Genomic DNA, 21,428 nt, shown 5'->3' with positions numbered 1-21,428 from the left:
ACTATACTATAAAATGTTAAAAAAAAAAAAAAAGAATACAGAAGAGAAGTTAGAGGTTTGAGAACAGAGGTGGTGTTGAAAGTTGAAATAGCTGTCTCAGAGTGTGGAAGAATAAATTAACTAGGTAATTATAGGATGATTGGGTAGTGCTGTTGAACCCTCTGGAGACTTTTGACCATAAATTTTAAAACCATTTGTCTCAGAAGCTCATCTAGCCCTCCAAGGTGTAGTAAAGGCCTGGTTCCAGGTATTGCTACCATAGATAACAGTCTTTACTCTGTAACAACTGGAAAAATGTCATGACCTTCGGGAGGAAAATGAATAGGTATGAATTCCAGTACTTGGGTTACCTAGACAGTCTGTTCCAAATGGATCAGATGGACTAGAAGTACTCAAGTGTGTCTTCTTGCATGTAAATTGTTTGCTCTTTGAAATGTCATCAGTGAGCTCAGATATTTATCTTTATTTCTTTTCTCTTCCTAACCTCCAGATGAAATTTGACCCTGTGAACTTAGATGGAGCTTTGTGACTTTCCTATCTCATCATTTCCTAAGAGGCCCCTCCAGTAGCTTTATCTTTTTCCTTTGAAATGTCAAGCTGGCTTAATGCTATACAGGACACATCAGCCCCACACCCTTACAGAGTCAACCTCAGTGTGGGTGCTCAAAAATGGAACCCATGATTATACTTAACTAAAACTGAATAGGTCATTTCAAACTTTTCTGAAATAATATACGGAAGAGGAATTTCTATTAATGAATAAACAGAACCCACATTGAATGTGTTTCTGGAGATATGGGGAGGCTTACCTTTGGGTCTAACAACAGTGACTTCGAGGTAGGGTGACCAGGACAGTCCTAGTTTGTGTCAGTTGTTCCAGTTTAAATGTTAATAGCTTCTCCTGTCACTCTTATAAGTGCTATGATTTGGAAATAAAGTGTACTGTCATCTTACCACAAGGGCCTGATATAGCCACTTTTTCTGGAAGAAACTGTCTTTATTAACTGACTGCTGTTATTTCTGAAGCCTCATGTGATTATGAGAGAAGAGTGCCATACTCCTATCATCACTCCCACCACTATCACCCCTAGGGCCTAATTTCAAATAATCTCACCATGTCAGAATCCTTCTGGCCCTGCCTTCTACAGTTTTCAACCCTTGAGCTCTGTCAGAGACACTATTCTATCTAGTTAAATTAAAAGTCTGGTATGTATTAATGAGCTTAACTTTAAGCCAATGCAGGACAAATAGGAGGTACACAGTCCCTCTAAATGCTGAGACCCCCTACTAATTTTTATGTGATCCTACTCCCTAATACACTCATACTGCTAAAGCTAAAGAATCTGTTATTCTGACCCCCATGTGTAAATTTTAGATAGATCTCTTTCTATCTCATCATGTATTATTTCTCTCTTGCCTGCTGGAGAAAGAGATCTGGCCAGTGAAGTTAGGCCCACCATGGAAGGAAAAGTAGCCCCTTTAAGACTTTAAGCATGGAATGGTTAGGAACTTTAGATTTGTCTACTATGACATCAGGGAGAAAAGATCAGAGGGATTGTCTGCAGACATAACTGAAGCTTTATTGCCAAGCTCCATTGAAATCAAACTTTCAAGAATCATGGTATTCTTTTTTTGTTTTGTTGTGGTTTTTTGTTTTATTTTAAAGAAGATTGTGAAAACAAAGCAGAAAAGAAAAGCCCAAAGACAAAAACCATGGGGGAGAAATATTGGGTCTGTCTCATTCTTCCTGTTTGTATTTGTCTTTCCAGACTTACTTAACCTCTATCTCATTCGTGATATTATTCCCAACCCCCATTTCACATGGGATCCCGCCCTTATCCCACCCCATATATTATTTGGGGATGAACTGAAGCTTAGGGGGTGGATGATGTTGTCAATATCACATACTATTTAACATTTTTTTGAATCAGGAAAATTTTATAGATTGCATCAAAATTTCTACATGTCAAAATAGTTACATTGAAGTAACCACATAAAATTATCCTTGATTTCAGAATGACTCCATTAAAATGGCCATGCTGAAATGTTATGTACCTACTCATAACAGGTGTAGAGATAAGCATAGGCTCTATGAAACCTATTCTAGATATACTGTTGTATACATCATGTCTGTATTAAAATGTCAATTTTTTGCTTCAGTGACTATATTCCTACAATTCAGTCTTTGCTTATGTACTTACTCAAAGTATGATCTTTAAGTACCAAGTCTTTATCACTTGATTTGTATAGATTAACTTCTCTCCAATGTTCTTTGCAGTATGCTGTGGCTGTTTGATGCTGCATCTCTCTATGCTCAACCTGTATATTTATTCTACATCTAGTTATTTTTGTCAACTGTGTTCCTTTGAGGGATAAGTATTCTTTACAATATGATAATAGGAAGGGGGATTTAAACTTAATCTTTTTGGCTGGAAGGTCACAAAAACAAAAAAGTGGAGGCTGTAACAGATCCTTCATTTACATTTCCCATTCATTAATCCATTCTCTATCATAAATAGATAAGGAGACACAAAAAACGTAGAGAGACTTGTTAAATTATTAACATACAACCTAAACCATTGCATTTAATTGCCTTTATTTGTCATTTATTTTAGAATTAACCTGGAGGTGTCTTGAAATTTAAATATTTAGCATGTAGAATCAAAGTGAGCTATTGTGTTTCAAATTTACTTAAAATTGTGGTTAACCCTCTTTCTTCCTTAAAAAAACAAAATACCAAAGCTCCAGCAGCAGAATCTCTGGAGCGCATCTCTTCAGAGGACCTTTCCTAGAAGTTCTGTATCTCTGACACCACAATTCTCTGGAAGAAATTACAAGTAAGCTATCCCTTTTTTTTCTTTGGCATGGGCAGGCTCCAGGAATCAAACCTGGGTCTCCAGCATGGCAGGTGAGAATTCTGCCACTTGAGCCGCCATTGTCGGCTCAGTAAGCTATCCCTTTAAAGGAAGTCAAGGTTGGTAAATACTGAGGAAGAGAGAAAGTAGAATCTTATTTGGGAAGAATTTGGTAGAGAATTTTAATTTAGATATTCATTTTTTGGTAGGAGGGGGTTGCAGAGAGGAAAGGCTGTAATCACGGTTAACAAAGTTTCTAAACTTTGTAGAAACATTATGTAGAAAGATGTTTGTAGAAACATCTTTCTACATAATGATGTTTATATCGAAGTAGAAGACAATTCTTTAAAATACTTTCTGAGAAAAAGTCAACATTGACGAAAATTAATCTGTAAGATCTTTAAATTATACTTCATTCATTTCTCTTTCAAAGTATCATAATTTCTCAGACATTCTGAGAAAAAGTAAATTAAGAAATATTTCCCAACAAAATCCCTAGGTCTAGTGATATATAAATATAAGGAGAATCATTTAGCTTCTTCAGATTTATAAGGGTGCCATTGTTTTATTGTATCTATTACATAAATCTAATGTGATTTCCAAGTGATGTCATTTATTTCCTTCTTAGAGAATATGGTCATAACAATTTATATCATCATAACACTCAACACTATGAAAATGACTTTTTATAAGTGTTCTTAAATTTTTCCTTTTGTTTTTTCATTGAGAATAGCTTTATGACACATGAGCCCAGAGAGGACAGTCCTAATCCAGCTTGTAATTGGGATGGCTATCAGGGAACATCTAAACCTGATGCAAATTATGGGAGCAAGTGTTTGTTCAACTATGCACATGAAACCAAACTTCGTATGTATTTTGCATCTCAATTTATATGTGGTTATCATCACCATAATTGAATTAAAGGTAATATAATGAATGCTAAGACTTCACTATATATAAAAAAAATATGATAGAATCAGTCAAGAAAAGACATGAAGTTTGCCTTATATGACTATATCACTACTATTTCATTTTGTAAAATGGGATTAGAAAATATGAGGGGTCAAAGGCATAGCATATATTTATATATATAACACTTCAAATTTGTGAATATTAGAAAGGAGATTTAAGATCAAAGGAAAGCTGTTCAAATTCCATGAGACTAACTCAGAGTTGAAATGATCTTCTGTTATAATCATTAAATTGTCATAATTTTACAAGGCAACTGCTATTCTGTGTTTTAGTATACTTAATACATTGCTAACCATGAGTACAAAATTAAAACTGTGTTTCTCAGTAGAAATATTTAAAAACAGCAATCAGAGAATGATTTAATGAGCTGGATTATCACCTGTCATGCTTAGGTTCATGTGTCAACTTGGTCAGGTGGTGGTGCCCAGTCATTTAGCCAATGTTGCTATGAGGACATTTCATAGACTTAAGTCATGATTATATTGACTACATTGACAGCTGATTGCAGTTGTAATCAGCTAAGAGGAGTGTCTTCTGCCATGAGTGATGCTTAATCTAATCACCAAAAGGGTTTTTTTTCTTTTTCTTGCAAGGATAGGCCCTGGGAAATGAATCATTGAAAGGCTTTTAAGAAGGATTCAGAAGAAACAGTCATTTCTTCCTGTTTCAGCAAAAAAATCTCTCCTGTGGAGTTTATCCAGACCTTCATTGGAGTCACCAGCTTCACAGCCTGCCCTAAGAATTTTTGATTCTTCCATTCCTATGGCTGTCCAGCCAGCCTCTCCTGAGAGTTCATTAAGGAACTTCATTAGAGTTATTAGCTTGTGACCTCCCCTACAGACCTTGGACCCTTACATTCCCATGGTTGTCCAACCAGCCTCTCTTGAGAGTTTGTTGCAGACCTTCATTGGAGTAATTAGCTTGAGGCTTGCCCTAAACACCTTGAACTCTACATTCCCATGGTTTCATGAGGCCCTTTTATGAATTTTGTATCTACAGATATCTCCTGTTTATTCTGTTTCTCTTGAAAGCCTAATACAGCTTGGTACCCGGAGTGGTTCTTAAGAAACAGAATCTTAAAAATGGAGTTTTACAATTGTTTTTTTACTCTGACTAGACTCAAAGGCATAAAGGACTTTGTTTCCTGTAATTAGAATGACACTACAAATCCATAGGGCAAGGTGGGAAAAGAGATAGTCAAAATATCACCATTGAATTCTTCTTAGTGCTTTGCTTGTATGAAACCAGGCTCTGGGAAATAATGTTTTTGACACCTTTATGAAGTTTTGTGGAAGTAGGAGGTGTAGAAATGTTGGCTGGTTGTTGTTAGATATGCTGCATATATTAATGAGTGAAAGGGATGAGCTTAAGGTTTCAAATGAGAAGCTTACATACCATATGACAGATGTAAATGTTTTTATGATTGTCCTGAAGGAAAATCTTATTTCCTATAGCTGCAGAGTTGAGATCTCCAAAAATGAGACTCAGAATCTACTTTACAACACAAACTGAAATCTCAATCTTCCATAGTGTCTTCCATTAAAGTGACGGCATTTATTGGAAAGGAGTGGGACCCTGAAAAATGGGATGGCAATATATGGATTGATAATGATGTCAATGGAGAGGTGGAAACCTTAGGTCATGCTGAGTCTTTTCTACATAACCCTGTAATAGTCTGCCCTGAGGACATAGCCATCCCACCTTCAGCTTGCTCTGAGGAATTGGCCACTCAACCTCCATCTGAAAGGCTTAGTCCTAGACTGATTAATCATGTTTCACCAAATGAAACTGCAAATGAATGCCCTGAAGCAACTGACTTGGAAGATACTTCTAATTCTTCTCATGACCTATTCCCACCACCCTTCATTTCTTCCAGACCTATAACTAGACTAAACTCCCAACAGGCCCCAAAAGGTGAGGTACAAAGTGTCACCCATGAGGAGTTACATTATTCTCTAAAAGAACTGCATGAGTTTTCCAATTTAAATACTTAGAATTCAGGGGAATATGTGTGGCAATGGGTTTTAAGGGTATGGGACAATGGTGGGAAGAATATACAGCTAGATCAGGCTAAATTTATTGGTATGGGCCCACTAAGCAGAGATTCTGTATTCAATGTTATTGCTTAAGGGGTTAGAAAAGGCATTAAAAATTTGTTTGGATGGTTGGATGAAACATGGATCAAAAGGTGGCTGACATTACCTGAGGTTGAAATACCAGAACTGCCCTGGTATAATGTAGATGAGGGAATCCAATAACTTGGAGAGATTGGAATGTTAGAGTGGATTTATCTTTGAATGTCTGCTCATATACACCAGGAATGTCCAGAAGATGCACTTTTTACCAGAACAGTGAGAAATAAATTTGTGAGACTAGCACCAATTCCCTGAAGAGTTCTGTAGTTGCCCTTCTCTGTAGGTCAGATATAGCTGTTGGAACTGCTGTCAATGAGCTGGAATCTTTAACCACCATGGGGATGATTGGATCTCAAATTGGTAGAAGCCAGGTAACAGCACTTAATCACGAAAGACAAGATGGATGTGGCTATCATAATGGACAGCAGACTCAAAGCAAAAGTCAAAATAATCTGACTTGCACAGACTTGTAGTATTGGCTACTAGGTCATGGTGTACCTAGAAGTACAGATGGGCAGTCTACTAAATTTAGTTTGAGCTGTGTGCTGATTTGAAAGGATGTGTGCCCCTAGAAAACCATGTTTTAATCCTAATCCCATTTTGTAAAGGCAGCCATTTCTTCTAATCCCTATTCAGCATTGTATATTTGAAATTGTAATTAGATCATCTCCCTGGAGATGTGATGTAATCGAGAATGGTTGTTAAGATGGATTAGGTGATGACATGTCTTCACCCATTCAGGTGGGTCTTGATTAGTTTCTGAAGTCCCATAAAAGAGGAAACATTTTGGAGACTGGAGATTCTGAGAGAGCAGAGAGTGCTGCAGCACCACGAAGCAGACAGTCCAAAAGCCAGTGACCTTTGGAGATGAAGGAAAATGCCTCCTGGGGAGCTTCATGAAACAGGAAGCCAGGAGAAGAAGCTTGCAGATGATACCATGTTTGCCATGTACCCTTCCAGATGAGAGAGGAACCCTGAACGTGTTCACCATGTACCTTTCCAGATGAAAGAAAGACTCCAACTATGTTCACCATGTGCCCTTCCACTTTAGAGAGAAACCCTGAACTTCACTGGCCTTTTTGAACCAAGGTATCTTTCCCTGGATGCCTTTGATTGGACATTTCTATAGGCTTATTTTAATTGGGATATTTACTCAGCCTTAGAACTGTAAACTAGCAATTCATTAAGTTCCCCTTTTAAAAAGCCACTCCATTTCTGGTATATTGCATTCTAGCAGCTAGTAAACTAGAACAAGCTGCATAAACAAAAGAGCTCTAGGTCAAGTGAACAGAAGTCTAACTTGCATTACAAAAACAGAGTTATGGCCCCTTAATGAATTTCCAGACTTGAGACAGTTTACAGACCCAGAGCCCCTTGAATGAGAAGGAGCCCAGGTCCTACTTTGGTGATGGGCGCTCTTACATTGCCGTAAATTTACATGTTAATCTTTCTCCAAGCCTTCCCCAAGGAGATCAATGGCCTTTTACCAGGGTTACTGTGCATTTGGGAAAAGGAAATGGTCTAATATTTGGGGATTATTAGACACTGATTCAGAGTGACATTAATTCCAGGAGACCCAAAATATCACACTGGTCCACCAGTCAGAGTGGGGGCTTATGGAGGTCAGGTCATCAATGGAGTTTTAGCTCAGGTCTATCTCACAGAGGGTCCAGTGGGCCCCTGGACCCATTCTGTAGTTTTTTCCCCAGTTCCAGAATGCACAATTGGAATAGATATACTGGGCAATTGGCAGTATCTCTACATTGGCTCTCTAACTAATGGAGTGAGGGCTATTATGGTAGGAAAGGCCAAGTGGAAGCCATTAGAACTACCCCTACCTAGCAATATAGTAAATCAGAAGCAGTAACAGATTCCAGGAAGGATTGCAAAGATTACTACCACTCTTAAGGCCTTGAAGGATGTAGGGGTGGTGATTCCCACCACATCCCCATTCAACTCTCCTATCTGGCCTTTGAAGAAAACACAAAGGTCTTGGAGGATGACAGCAGATTATTATAAACTAACCAGGTGGTTACTCCAATTGCAGCTGCTGTTCAGGATGTGGTATCATTGCTTGAGCAAATCAATACATCCCTTGGTACTTGGTATGCAGCGAATAATCTGGAAAATGCTATTTTCTCAATAGCTGTTAGTAAGGACCACCAGAAACAGTTTACCTTCAGCTGGAAAAGTCAGCAATATACTCTCACTGTCCTACATCAGGACTATATCAACTCTCCAGCCCTATGTCACAATCTTGTGCACAGGTACCTTGATCATTTCTCCCTCCTAAAGACATCACACTGGTCCATTATATTGATGATAACATGTTGATTGGGTCTAGTGAGAAAAAAGTAGCAACTACTCTAGACTTACTGGTAAGGCATTTGCATGTCAGAGGATGGGAGATAAATCCAACAAAAATACAGAGGCCTTCCACCTCAGGGAAATTTCTAGGTGCCCAATGGTGTGGGGCATGTCAAGATATCCCTTCTAAGTTGAAGGATAAGTTGCTGCATCTTGCCCCTCCTACCACCAAAAAAGAGGCACAATGCCTAGTTTGTCTCTTTGGATTTTGGTGACAACATATTCCTTATTTGGGTGTGCTACTCCAACCCATGTATTGAGTGACCAGAAAAGCTGCTAATTTTGAGTGGGGACCTGAACAAGAAGAGGCTCTGTGACAGGTCCAGGCTGCTGCACAAGCTGCTATGCCACTCAGACCATATGATCCGGCAGATCCAATGGTGGTTGAAGTGTCAGTGGTAAATAGAGATGCTGTTTGGAGCCTTTGGCAGGCCCCTATAGGAGAATCACAACACAGACCCTTAGGATTTTGGAGCAAAGACTTACCATCTGCTGCAGATAACTACTCTTTTTGAGAAACGGCTTTTAGCCTGCTACTGGGCCTTAGTAGAGACTGAATGCTTAACCATGGGCCATCAAGTTACCATGAGACCTGAGTTGCCTAACATGAGCTGGGTGTTGTCTGACCCACCAAGCCATAAAGTTGGGCATGCACAGCAGCACTCTATCACAAAATGGAAATGGTATATATGAGATAGAGCCTGAGCAGGTCCTGAAGGCACAAGTGAGTTATATGAGGAAGTAGGACAAATGACCATGATCTCCACTCCTACCACATTACCTTCTCTTTCCCAGACAAGAATTATGACCTCTTGGGAGTTCCTTACATTGAATTGACTGATGAAGAAGAAACTCAGGCCTGATTTACAGATGGTTTTGTACAATATGCAGGTACCCCATGAAAGTAGACAGATGCATCACTACAACCTCTTTCTGGTATGTTCCTGAAGGACAGTGGTGAGAGAAATCCTCCAAGTAGGCAGAACTTCAAGCAGTACACCTGGTTGTTCATTTTGCTTGGAAGGAGAACTGGACAGAGGTGCATTTGCATACTGACTCATGGGCTGTTGCTAATGGTTTGTCAGATGGTCAGAGACTTCGAAAGAGCATGATTGGAAAATTGGTGACAAAGAGTTCTGGGGAAGATGTATATGGATAAACCTTTCTGAGTGGGCTAAAAACATGAAGGTATTCATGGCCCATGTAAATGTGCATCAGAGGGTTACTTCAGCAGAGGAAGGTTTTAATAATCAAGTAGATAAGATGACCCTCATTCTGTGGATAGCAGTCAGCCTCTTTCCCCAGCAACTTCTGTCATTGCCCAATCGGTTCATGAACAAAGTGGTCATGATGGTAGGGATGGAGGTTATGCATGGGCTCAGCAACATGGACTTCCACTCACCAAGGCTGACCTGGCTACAGCCACTGCTGAGTGCCTATTCTGCCAGTGGCAGAGACCCACGCTCAGCCTCTGATGTGGTATCATTCCCCAAGGTGATCAACCAGGTACACTGTGGCAGGTTGATTATATTGGATCACTCCCATGATGGAAGGGGAATGATTTGTTCTAACTGGAATAGACACATACTCTGCATATGGGTTTGCTTTCTCTGCATGCAATGCTTCTGCCAAAACTACCATTTGTGCACTTACAGAATGCCTTATCCACTGTCATGGTATCACACATGGCATTGCTTCTGATCAAGGAACCCACTTCATAGCAAATGAAGTGCAGGAATGGGCACATGCTCATGGAATTCTCTGGTCTTACCATGTTACCCATCATCCAGAGGCAGCTGGATTGCTACAACAGTGGAATGGTCTTTTGAAAACTCAATTACAGTGCCACCTAGGTGGCAATATATTGTGGGGCCAGGGTGATGTTCTTCAGGAGGCTGTGTGTGCTCTGAATCAGCATCCTCTGTATGGTGCTGTCTTTCCCATAGTCAAGATCCATGGGTCCAGTAACCACAGGTTGGAATTGGGAGTGGCACCACTCATTATTACCCCTAGAAATCCACTAGGAAAATTTTTGTTTCCTGTTCCTGCAACCTTGAACTCTGCTGGTCTACAGGTTTTAGTTTCAGAAGAGGGGGTACTTCCACCCATGAAAGAATAATGATTCCCTTGAACTGAATCTAAGACTGCCACCTGGTCACTTTGGGCTACTCACGCTCCTGGATCAACAAGCCAAGAAGGGGGTTACTTTACTGACTGGGGTAACTGGCCCTGACTATCTTGTGGAAATAGGCTGCAACTACACAATGGAGGTAAAGAAGAGTTTTCCTGGAATATAGGAGATCCTCTAGGGCATCTTTTTGTACTACCATGCCCTGTGATTAAAATCAGTGGAAAAGTGCAACAACACAATCCAGGCAGGACTACCAAAGGCTCTGAAACTTCAGGAATGAAGGTTTGGGTGACCCCACCAGGCAAAGAACCACGGCCAGCTAAGGTGCTTGCTGAGGGATAAGGGAACATGGAATGGGTAGTGAGGAAGGTAGTGATAAATATGAACTATGACCACGTGGTCAGTTACAGAAACAAGGGCTGTAATGTTGTTTTGTTCATGTTATACTATTTAAGTTGTAAGATATCATGTTTAAAAATGAATATTATCCAAAGACTTGCACTTTATTCTGGGGAGGTTTAATGAATTTATGGTTGTATGTGAGACAGCTGACTATTTTTAGGGAAAGGAAAAAGTCTCCATTATTGTTTTCTACTTAGACATTAAGTATGGTTTAAGATGATGTGTGTAGCTGCCAAGTTGACAAGAGGTGGACTGTCATAGTCATGTTCATGTGTCAACATGGTCAGGTGGTGGTGCCCAGTCATCTGATCAGGCAAGCACTGGCCTGTGTTGCTGTGTGGACATTTCATGGGCTTAAATCATGATTATGTTGTCCTCATCCATGCTGATTGCATTTGTAATCAGCTAAAGGGAGTTTCTTCTGCAATAAGTGATGCTTAATCTAATCACTGGAAGGCTGTTAAGGAGGATTCAGAAGAGGCAGTCACTTCTTCCTGCTTCAGCTGGTGAGCTTCTTCTGTGGAGTTCATCCAGACCTTTGCACAGAGTCACCAGCTTCACAGCCTGACCTAGAGATTTTGGATTCTTCCATTCCTATGGCTGTCCAGCCAGCCTTTCTTGAGAGTTCATTGAGGAACCTCATTGAAATGACCAGTTTGTGGCCTGCCCTATAGACCCTGGACCCTCACATTGCCATGGTTGCTGAGCAACCATGAACTCCTAAGAGTTCATTGTAGACCTTCATCAGAGTTACCAGCTTGTGACCTGCCCTACAGACCTTGGGTTCTACATTCCCATGGTTATGTGAGACACTTTTATAAATTTTACACCTATGGATATCTCCTGCTGATTCTGTTTCTCTAGAGAACTCTAGCTAATACATTACCTGAAAACTATCTTTATAAATTTTCTTGAGAAATGCAATGAATTATAGAGAAATATGAATAATTCACAAAAATGAATACTTGGTGTTTGTTTACACGTTCAGGTGTTTTTCTGGTGGGGGTGGACAATTATGGTTGAGTTGAACACATAGCAAAGTAGCCTTCTATGAAAACTCACTGTGATATGATGGATGAATGACCTCTGAAAGGTAAATTAAGACAATGCAAATGACAATGATTATGCAAGAGGGAAATGTGTGATTGAACAAAAGCAATTTTTCTACTGTGCTTAGCAGATATTAGCTAGATATACCATCTGTGTGAACTACTGATTTTGCAAGATAAACTTGAAAGAAACAGGGAACTGATAATGGGCATGTGAATTCAGTAAGAAAATGGAAAAAGAAACAGTGGGAATGAACGCATAGGTCAATATATTGAGAAATCCTAAAAGACAATACCTGAATAAGAAAAGAAGACTAATATTGAGAATATAGTGAGGTAACTGGCTGAGCTTGAATGCAGGTGACCCCAAGGAAATCAGTTTTCATCTTTGTATTAGTTCTCTAATGCTGAACAAAAAATTATAACAGACTTAGCTAATTAACACACGTTTATTATCTCACAATTTCTGTGGGTCAGGAGTCTGGGGATGACATACCTGGGTCCTCTGCTCAGGGTCTCAGATGTGTTGGGAGGCTGCATTCTCATCTGGAGTTTGAAGTCTTCTTCCAAGTTCACATGGTTGTTTGTAGAATCTAGTTACTTGCAGTTATAGAACTGAAATCCCCTCTTCCCCCACTCCTTTCCTTCCTAGCCATCAGCTCCACCTTCCGTTACTATGTAACTATTAACAGACCCTCTACAATATTGCAGCTTACTTCAATGACAGAAGAAGAATCTCTTACTCCATTCTGTTAGGATGGAGTCTTATGTAACATAATCTAATCAAAGAAGTAACTATCCCATAATCTTCTTCATATTCTATTGCCTAGACACAAGTCACAGGTTCTGCCAGTGCTCAAGGGGAGGGGATTAGACAAGACCATGACATATTGGGGATCACTTATTAAGTTGTGTCCAATTAAATCCCCTTTAAAGAGAACTAAAATAGTACTAACTGAAATAGCTAAGATTTTACTGGAAGGCAAGGAATATGGATTCAAAAATCCCCAACAAAATAGTTGCAAATCAAATCCAGCAGCACATTAAAGGATTTATACATTATGACCAAGTGGGATTTATTTCATGTATGCAAGTCTGGTTCAACATAAGGAAATTAATTAATGTGCTACACCATATTAACAAATCAAAGTGGAAAAAAACCCTGATCATCTTGATTGCTGCAGAAAATGCATTTGGCAACATTCAGTATCTTTTCTTATGAAACCACTTCAAAGGATAGGGATAGAAGGGAACTTCCTCAACATGAGAAAGGGAATACATGAAAAACCCACAGCTAGCATCATCCACAATGGAGAAAGACTGAAAGTTTTCCCTCTAAGATCAGGAACAAGACAAAGATGCCCACTCCCACCATTGCTATTCAACACTGTGTTGGAAGTTCCAGCCAGAAAAATTAGACAAGAAAAAGAAATAAAAGGCATCCAAAAGGAAGAATTAAAACTCTCACTGTTTGCAGATGACATGATATTATGTCAAAAATCCAAAAAAAAAATCTTCAGCAAAGCTACTAGAGCTAATAAATGAGTATAGTAAATGGCAGGGTACATGATCAATGCCAAGAAATCAGTAATTTTTTACACATAAGTGATGAACAATCTGAGGAGGAGTTCAAGAAAAAAAATTTCATTTGCAAATAGCAACCAAAAACAATAAAATATTTGGGAATAAATTTCACTAAGAATACAAAAGACTTAGATGCAGAAAACTACAAGAAATGGCAAAAAGAAATCATGGAAAACCTAAATAAAAGGAAGAGCATACAGTGTTTATGGATTGGAAGACTAAATACAGTTAAGATGTCAATTCTAAGCAAATTGATTTGTAGATTCAATGCAATACCAATTTAAATCCCATCAACTTACTTTTCAGAAATAGGAAATCCAATAGCCACATTTATTTGGAAGGCAGAGTGCCCTGAATAGTTAAAAATACCTTGAGAAATAAAAATGAAGTAGGAGGTCTCACAAAGCCTGACTTTAAAGCATATTACCAAGTTACAGTGATCAAAACAACATGGTACTGGCATAAAGATAGATAAAGCGACCAACAGAATTGACTTGAGTTTTCAGATATAGATCCTATCATATATGGAGAATTGATCTTTGAAAATATGGTTACACCAACCCACCTGGGATAGAGCAGGCTCTTCAATAAATTGTGGTTGGAGAACAGGACATCCATACGCAAAAAAAAAAATGAGAGTATCCATATCTCACTCCTTATACAAAAATTAACTCAAAATAGATCAAAGATGTAGATATTAGAGCTAAGACCATAAAACTTTCAGAAGAAAATGTGGGGAAATATTTTATAAATCTTGCAGTAGGAGGTGGTTTCCAGGACCTTACACCCAAAGCACGAGCATTGAAAAAAGAAACAGATAAATATGATCTCCTCAAAACTAAACACTTCTGTGCATCAAAGAAATTTGTCAGGAAAGTAAAAAGGCAGCCTACACAATGGGAAACAATATTTGGAAACCACATATCAGATGAGGGTTTGGTATCCACAATATATAAAGAGATTCTTCAACTGTGCAACCAAAAAGACAAACAACCCAATTTTAAAATGGGCAAAAGACATGAACAGACACTTCTCAGAAGAGGAAATACAAATGGCTAAAAGGCACATGAAAAGATGCTCAACTTCAATAGCTATTAGGGAAATGCAAATCAAAATCACAATGAGATAGCATCTGACACCCACTAGAATGGCCATTATCAAAACAGAAGACAACAGCTGTTGAAGAGGATGTGGAGAAAGAGGCACACTTATCCACTGTTGGTAGGAGTATAAAATGTTACAACCTCTCTGGAAGGCAGTTTGGCAATTCCTCAGGAAGCTAAGTGTAGAATAGCCATAGATCATCCAGCAATCTCATTACTGAGTATATATTCAGAGTAACTGAAGGGAAAGACACAAATGGACAGCTGCAAACTGATGTTTATAGCAACATTATTTATGATTGCCAAGAGATGGATACAGCCCAAATGTCTATCTGCAGATGAGTGGCTAAACAAGCTGTGGTAAACACATACAATGGAATATTATACAGCTGTAAGACAGAAAAAAGTCATGAAGCATATAACAATGTGAATGAACCTTGAGGATATTATGCTGAGTGAAATTGCCAGAAACAAAAGGAGAAATACTGTATGGTCTCACTAATATGAACTAACACTAATGAGTGAATTGGGGAGCTGAAGTTAAGAACGCAGGTTATCAGGAAATAGAAATAGGGTATGGATTGGGCACTTGGTGCTGAATGAACACAGATTGTTCAACAGGATTGATTGTAAAAATTCAGAAATGAATAGCACAATACTACCTGATTGTAGCATAATAATATAAGTACATTGAATGAAACTGAATGTGAGTACGATTGAGGGAGAAGTGCTGGGGACACAAATGAAAAAAGAAGGAAAGATACAGGATAAAGACTGAGATGGTTAAACTTAGGAATGCTTAGAGTGGACAATGACGGTGATTAAATGTACAAATATAAAAACATTTTTGCATGAGGGGGAACAAATGAATGTCCTAACATTACAAGGTGTTTAAGATGGTATATGGGGAAAATAGAATCAGTGCAAGTTAGGGTTTATAGTCAACAGTAACATTGTAATATGCTTCCATTGAATGTAACAAAAGCATTATGCCAAAACTAAATGTCAAAGGTGGTGGGCATGGGGGAGGGGTATGGGTTATTTGTGAAAGAAAAGAAAATGTCTTCATACAGATTATGGTGGTGAAGTCATGTCTATTTACTTAGGTTGGATTGTATGATGTGTGAATAAAACTGTTTAAAAATGAACAGAGAGAAACAAGTGCTAAAGAAAAGGCAGAGAAAGAGATGTAATAATTCACTGCTGGTAGGGAAGCTGAGAGAGGCAGCCCCTTTGATGGGTGGTGTGGTGGTTCCTCAGGAAGCTAGGGGTGGCGTTGCCATATGATCCTGAAACCCCATTGCTCAGTATGTACTTGGAGGAACTGAGTGTGGGGACAGGAATGGACATTTGCATACTGGTGTTTCTGGCGGCAGTGTTCATGATTCATAGTGGATGGGGGTGGCCTAAGGGTATAATAACTGAAGAATGGAAGGGAGAACTGTAGTATATACATACGATGGACAACTGAGTGGCTGCAAGAAGGAATGAAGTTATGAGGCATGCAACTAGGTGAATGAAGCCTAAGGATCATATGTTGAAAGAAATGTCAGAAACGAAAAGACAAACATTATCATTATCATGCCTCATTCACATGGGCTAATTATAATATAAAAACTTGGTGAACTGAAGTCAAGAGCATGGGTTATCAGGTTGTGGCCTATTGTAAGGGGTCCTAGACTGTAAGCTCTTACATATTCAAGATTTGTAACTGTTATTTCTAAATTATGAGATACTGAGCTGTTTATATGTAACCTGATCATTCCCAGCAACTTCCAGTATTTATGTGACACTTGAGACTCAGGGTTAGAATGCTGAAGCTATGAAAATCAGCAGTACCCCATACAGGAACTGTTTAAAAGGTTGAAAAAGGGATCAGACTTCATCTAGAGAGATGAATGAAACTGTTCTGGATAGAACTGTAATAAATCAGAATACAAGGTAAAGGATGATATCCTCCATATTTTAAAACTTCAACTTCTCTTTGGGACCAAAGGGAGAGATGTTTAGTTGGTGCAAAACTTATATTTTGGGTTTTGCATTACCTAATTTAACTTCTATGGTCAGTTTAGTTGAACACCATAAGTACATGGAATCTTGAATAGGCTGGGAGATTTTATTGGTTTGTCCAGGTTAGTGTGATGCCCTGATATGTCTCAATAATCTGGGCAATGGATAAAAAATTATTTATAAATTGCCCTTGAGTTTGGGGAAGAAGGAAGAAATATTCAACTTCCCCATTTTGGAGAATTTCTGATATTCTTGCAGGCAATAGGGACAACCAAATCAACACGCTGTGCCCTTGGTCTTGGGGTTCACCCCTATGAAACTTACTTCTGCAAAGGATAAGCTAAGCCTACTTAAAAGCAGGTCTAACAGTAACCCCTTTCATTGCTCAGATGTGGCCTATTTCTAAGCCAACTCAGCAGGTGGACTTACTGCCCTCTCTGTTATGTGGGACATAAGATCCAGGGGTGTAATTCTCCCTGACAACATGGGACAGAATTCCTGGGATTCACCAGGACCCAGTATCATGGGATTGAGAAAGACTTCTTGACCAAAAGGGGGAAGAGAGAAATGAGACAAAATAAAATTTCAGTGGCTGAGAGATTTCAAACAGTGCCAAGAGGCTATCCTGGAGGTTATTCTTAAGCATTATATAGATACTCCTTTTTAGTTTATGGTATATTGGAGTGGCTGGAGGGAAGTACCTGAAACTGTTGTGCTGTTTTCCAGTACTCTTGAATCTTGAAGATGATTTTATAGTGATATGACTTTTACAATGTAATTTTGTGATTGTGAAAACCCTGTGTCTGATGCTCCTTTTATCCAGGATATGGAGAAATGAGTGAAAAAAGGATAAAATTAATAATAGGAATAACAAGGGGTAAATAAATTGGGTAGATGAAATACTAGTGGTCAATTAAAGAGAGTAGTAAGTGATATGGGATGTATGAGCTTCTTTCTTTTTTTTGTCTTTTTCTGGAGTGATGCAAATGTTCTAAAAATGATCACAGTAATTAATATACAACTGTGTGATGATATTGTGAGCCATTAATTGTTCACCATGTATGGACTGTATGTGTGTGAATATTTGTCAGTAAAAAATATTTTATAAGAAAAGAATTTTAAGAAAGGAAGCAAACAGAAATATTGGAGTTGAAGAAACTGAAATAAAAAATTCTGTAGAAGTTTTCAACATCAAATATGAAATAAAAGAAAGCATAATAAGTGGACTCAAGGATAAAACAGTTGAAATTGTTCAAGTGAAGGAAATGAAATGGAGAAGAATGAAGAAAAGTGGACATGGCCTAAGAGACCTATGTGACAACATAAAGCATAGCACTATATGTATTATGGGAATCCCAGAAGGTCTTCAGAAATAGAAAAATGGAAAAAAAGGAAATATTCAAAGAAATTATGACAGCAAACTTCACAAACTTAACCAAAGTCACATTCAAGTAACCTAACAAACTACAAACTGGATACACTCAAAGATAACCATGCCCAGACATATAGTAATCAAACTGTCAAATGCCAAGGACATGGAGAGAGTACTTAAAGCTGCAAGAGAAAAGCAAAATTTCATTTACAAGGGATCCCCAATCAAGTTAGAGTACTGATTTCTCATCAGAAACCATGGAGGGAAGAAGGCAGTGGGATAACATATTTAAAGTGCTGAAAGCAAATAATTGCCAACTAAAAGTATTATATTCAGTGATACTGTCTTTCAAAATGAGAAAGAGGTTAAAATATTCCCAGATAAACAAAAATCAAGGTATTATACCACCGCTACACCTGTCTAACAAGCAATAATAGAGAGTTCTTCACATTGAAAGAAAAGGATACAAGACAGTAGATGAAAGCAGCCATAAAGAGTAAAGGACTCTGGTAAAGGTAACCACAAGATTAATTATAAGTGCTAGTACATTGTCTTGTATTTTGGTTCTTACATGTTCTGATATACAACTACTTAGAAAATGATAATTCTAAGGTTTTGGACACATGATGTAGAAGGATATATTATACAACCCAATTATTTACATCTTGCATTAGTGTGGAACATGTTATACTTGATAGCACATTTTAATAATTATACTATTAATTAAAGTCTATGGTTTAACTTAGGGTTCACTGTTTCTGTAGTATAGTTCCATGTATTCTTAAAAAAAATTTATTGTTACCATATGTGCAATCTAACATTTTTCCTTTGAATCACATTCAGATATATATTTCAGTTGTTTAAATTGTGTACACAATGTTGTGTTCTATCATCACCATCCACTACCAAAATATTTCCATCATTATAAATCAGAACCCTGTGCATTTTAAGTCTTAACATCCCATTCCCTATTCCTACTCCCCCTTCCCCTGGTAAACTATATTCTAGATTATGACTATTTTTGCTTTTTCTAATTGTTTCAAATTAGTGAGATCATACAATATTTATCCTTTTGTGCCTGCATTGTCAAAAAGCAACATCATTAAGAAGATAATCAAAAAGTATTGGCAAAGCCCCTGAGGGATGGGAGAAATAATATGGGACTATTAAAATTTACCACCAGGGAAACCCCTGATACTGTCTCAAACATTAGGGACCCCCAAGTCAATAGACGAAGTCACTGATCTTGAGCCTTGCACTTAAGAAGCTTATTTATGCAGCAAAGAAGCTTATATTACCTTATATGCCTACAAGTTACTTTCAGAGGACCTCTTTTGTTGCTCAGATGTGGCCTCTCTCTCTCTCTAAGCCCAATTCTGCAAATGAAATCATTACCCTCCCCCCTATGTGGACGTGACATCTAGGGGTCAAAGTCTCCCTGGCAATGTGGGATATGACTCCCAGGGATGAGCCTGGCCCTGGAACTACGGGATCAACAATTTCTTACTGACCAAAAAGGGGAAAATAAATGTAACAAATAAGGTATCAGTAGTTGAGACAGTTCAAATAGAGTGAGAGGCTACTCTGGAGGGTACTCTTATGCATGTATAAGCTAGATATTGCTACCTATCATAGCTTGTCAAACTATAACCAAAACCATTCCTGTCAAACCTAAAGAACATTTAGGGCTTTATATAAGATTTACAAAGTTTCCATGCACTAGGACTACTTTTCAGAAACCTACAACTTCCAGATGGGTTCCTAGGCCAGATAAGCCCTGAAACACAGTGAGGCCAGCCTCTCTAGAGGAAGTTTTAGCAAGAATTCTATCATAAGACAATTCTATACTAGCTGCAAAACTCTGGCTAATATGGCATAAATAATGCTGTTACAATAACATGTAATTTAAAAACAACTACTTGGTGCTATAATTTAAAATTTGTACATATAATCATACAATGAGAGAAAAGTGGGGTACTTCCTCCCCCAAAAAAACAAGTTTAATTTTTCAGTTATACAGTAAATAAAGTCATCACTGTGTATGATCTAATTTTGAACTTTGGTAATATAGAATCACACAAAAAAGGAGTTTTTGTTTTCCTTGTGTAAACTTGCTCTCATAATGCTGGTTTCCTACTTTAGTACAGAGACTCTGAATTGCATATCTAAACATGTCTGGAAGAATGTTATTACAAGTACAGTATTAAATTGTTATTTAACAATAACTAACAATTCATTTACCAAAAGAAAATATTTTTGCATGTTGTTTTAATTTACTACAAATTTTTAGTAGTGATTAACAAATTTCTAAAAGTACTCAGATTTTATATACCCAATTTTCTAACACCTAAAAACATAGTAAATGATAATTAAAATGGTTTAAATACCATTTAATTACACTTGATATTTTTAATTTCCTTGCAGAATTTTTTCACATCAGGACTCCAAAGTCAAACTACATTCAAGAGAAAGAAAACAAATTGGATACCAAATTCCTGAAGAGCCAATAATGCCTAATAGATAGAACATGTTCAGATGAAATCCAAGTATTAAAGGTTTCTTGCAGAAAAAAAATATATGTAATCATGTGATCGTTTTAAAGCAGATTGGAATAATTTAGAAAATATATGAGCATGATTTATGTACACTCTAAAACATACTTTGCTTTTCTTCCTGTATTTATTCCATCAATTCTTTTCTCTCTCTTACCTTTAACTTTTCTTCCCTACTCTTTCTGACCACAGCAAAACTTTCATTTCCAGTATCCAACCTAATTGACTCAACAAGGATGACAAATGCTTGTTATCTCCAAAATTCAGAGTAACACTTGCTTATGGATTCATGACAGGTATCTTCATAAAGTGTTCAGTGAAAATCAAAGAAGACAAGTTGCAAATTGTTTATATAGACTATTGAGTACTTTTTGTCTGGTATATCTCTAAGGAATTGCATCAAACCCTCAGTATATAAAAACAGGTTTTATTTGAAATATGAAATCTGCTTATAGATTAATTTCTTTTTATAAACTAAGAATTGCTAAATGGTTTCTGTAAACTTGGTGGTACAGTGGAATTATCCCAAGATCTGGGTTCCTTTCTCCCATCTTGTCTTTCTCCTTTTATTTCTTCTTCTCTCCATTTATTCATCCTTCCTTCAAAAGGCCCTTATTGCGCATCAACTATATGCCAAGCACTGCTTAGTGTCTAAGGGATAAGCATGAATCAGAGATATTTCTTGGAGCTCAGACTGTTAGAAGTGACAGAGGCAATAGTCAATGATTATCATAATATAATCAGTGAAATGATAAAGATATATACAAGAAAGTAGCAAGTGAAAGATTAATTAATCAAGCCTAGGGAAAAGGGTGAGATGATGGTAGAGGAAGAAGGCCTTAAAAGAAAGGTGATTCTGAGTTGTAAAAGAAGAGTGGAAGTTAGATTTTTGAAGG

The 21,428-nt window shown here is 37.8% G+C and overlaps 1 protein-coding gene across 4 annotated transcripts in view; it reads left to right on the top strand.

Moving 5' to 3' along the window:
• APOOL (apolipoprotein O like) overlaps positions 1-20,539 on the top strand; it is a 331,599-nt gene extending 311,060 nt beyond the window's left edge. For all 4 annotated transcript variants that reach the window (XM_077146717.1, XM_077146712.1, XM_077146710.1 and 1 more), the window contains one exon: positions 20,405-20,539. In XM_077146717.1, the coding sequence (XP_077002832.1) occupies positions 20,405-20,504 (100 nt within the window). In that variant the 3' untranslated portion in view covers positions 20,505-20,539. The remainder of the gene's footprint in view (positions 1-20,404) is intronic.
• The last annotated feature ends 889 nt before the right edge of the window (positions 20,540-21,428 follow it).

The sequence above is a fragment of the Tamandua tetradactyla genome, chromosome X (assembly GCF_023851605.1).
Source record: "Tamandua tetradactyla isolate mTamTet1 chromosome X, mTamTet1.pri, whole genome shotgun sequence".
NCBI classification, from domain to species: domain Eukaryota; kingdom Metazoa; phylum Chordata; class Mammalia; order Pilosa; family Myrmecophagidae; genus Tamandua; species Tamandua tetradactyla.
This window is presented reverse-complemented; position numbering and strand designations above follow the sequence as displayed.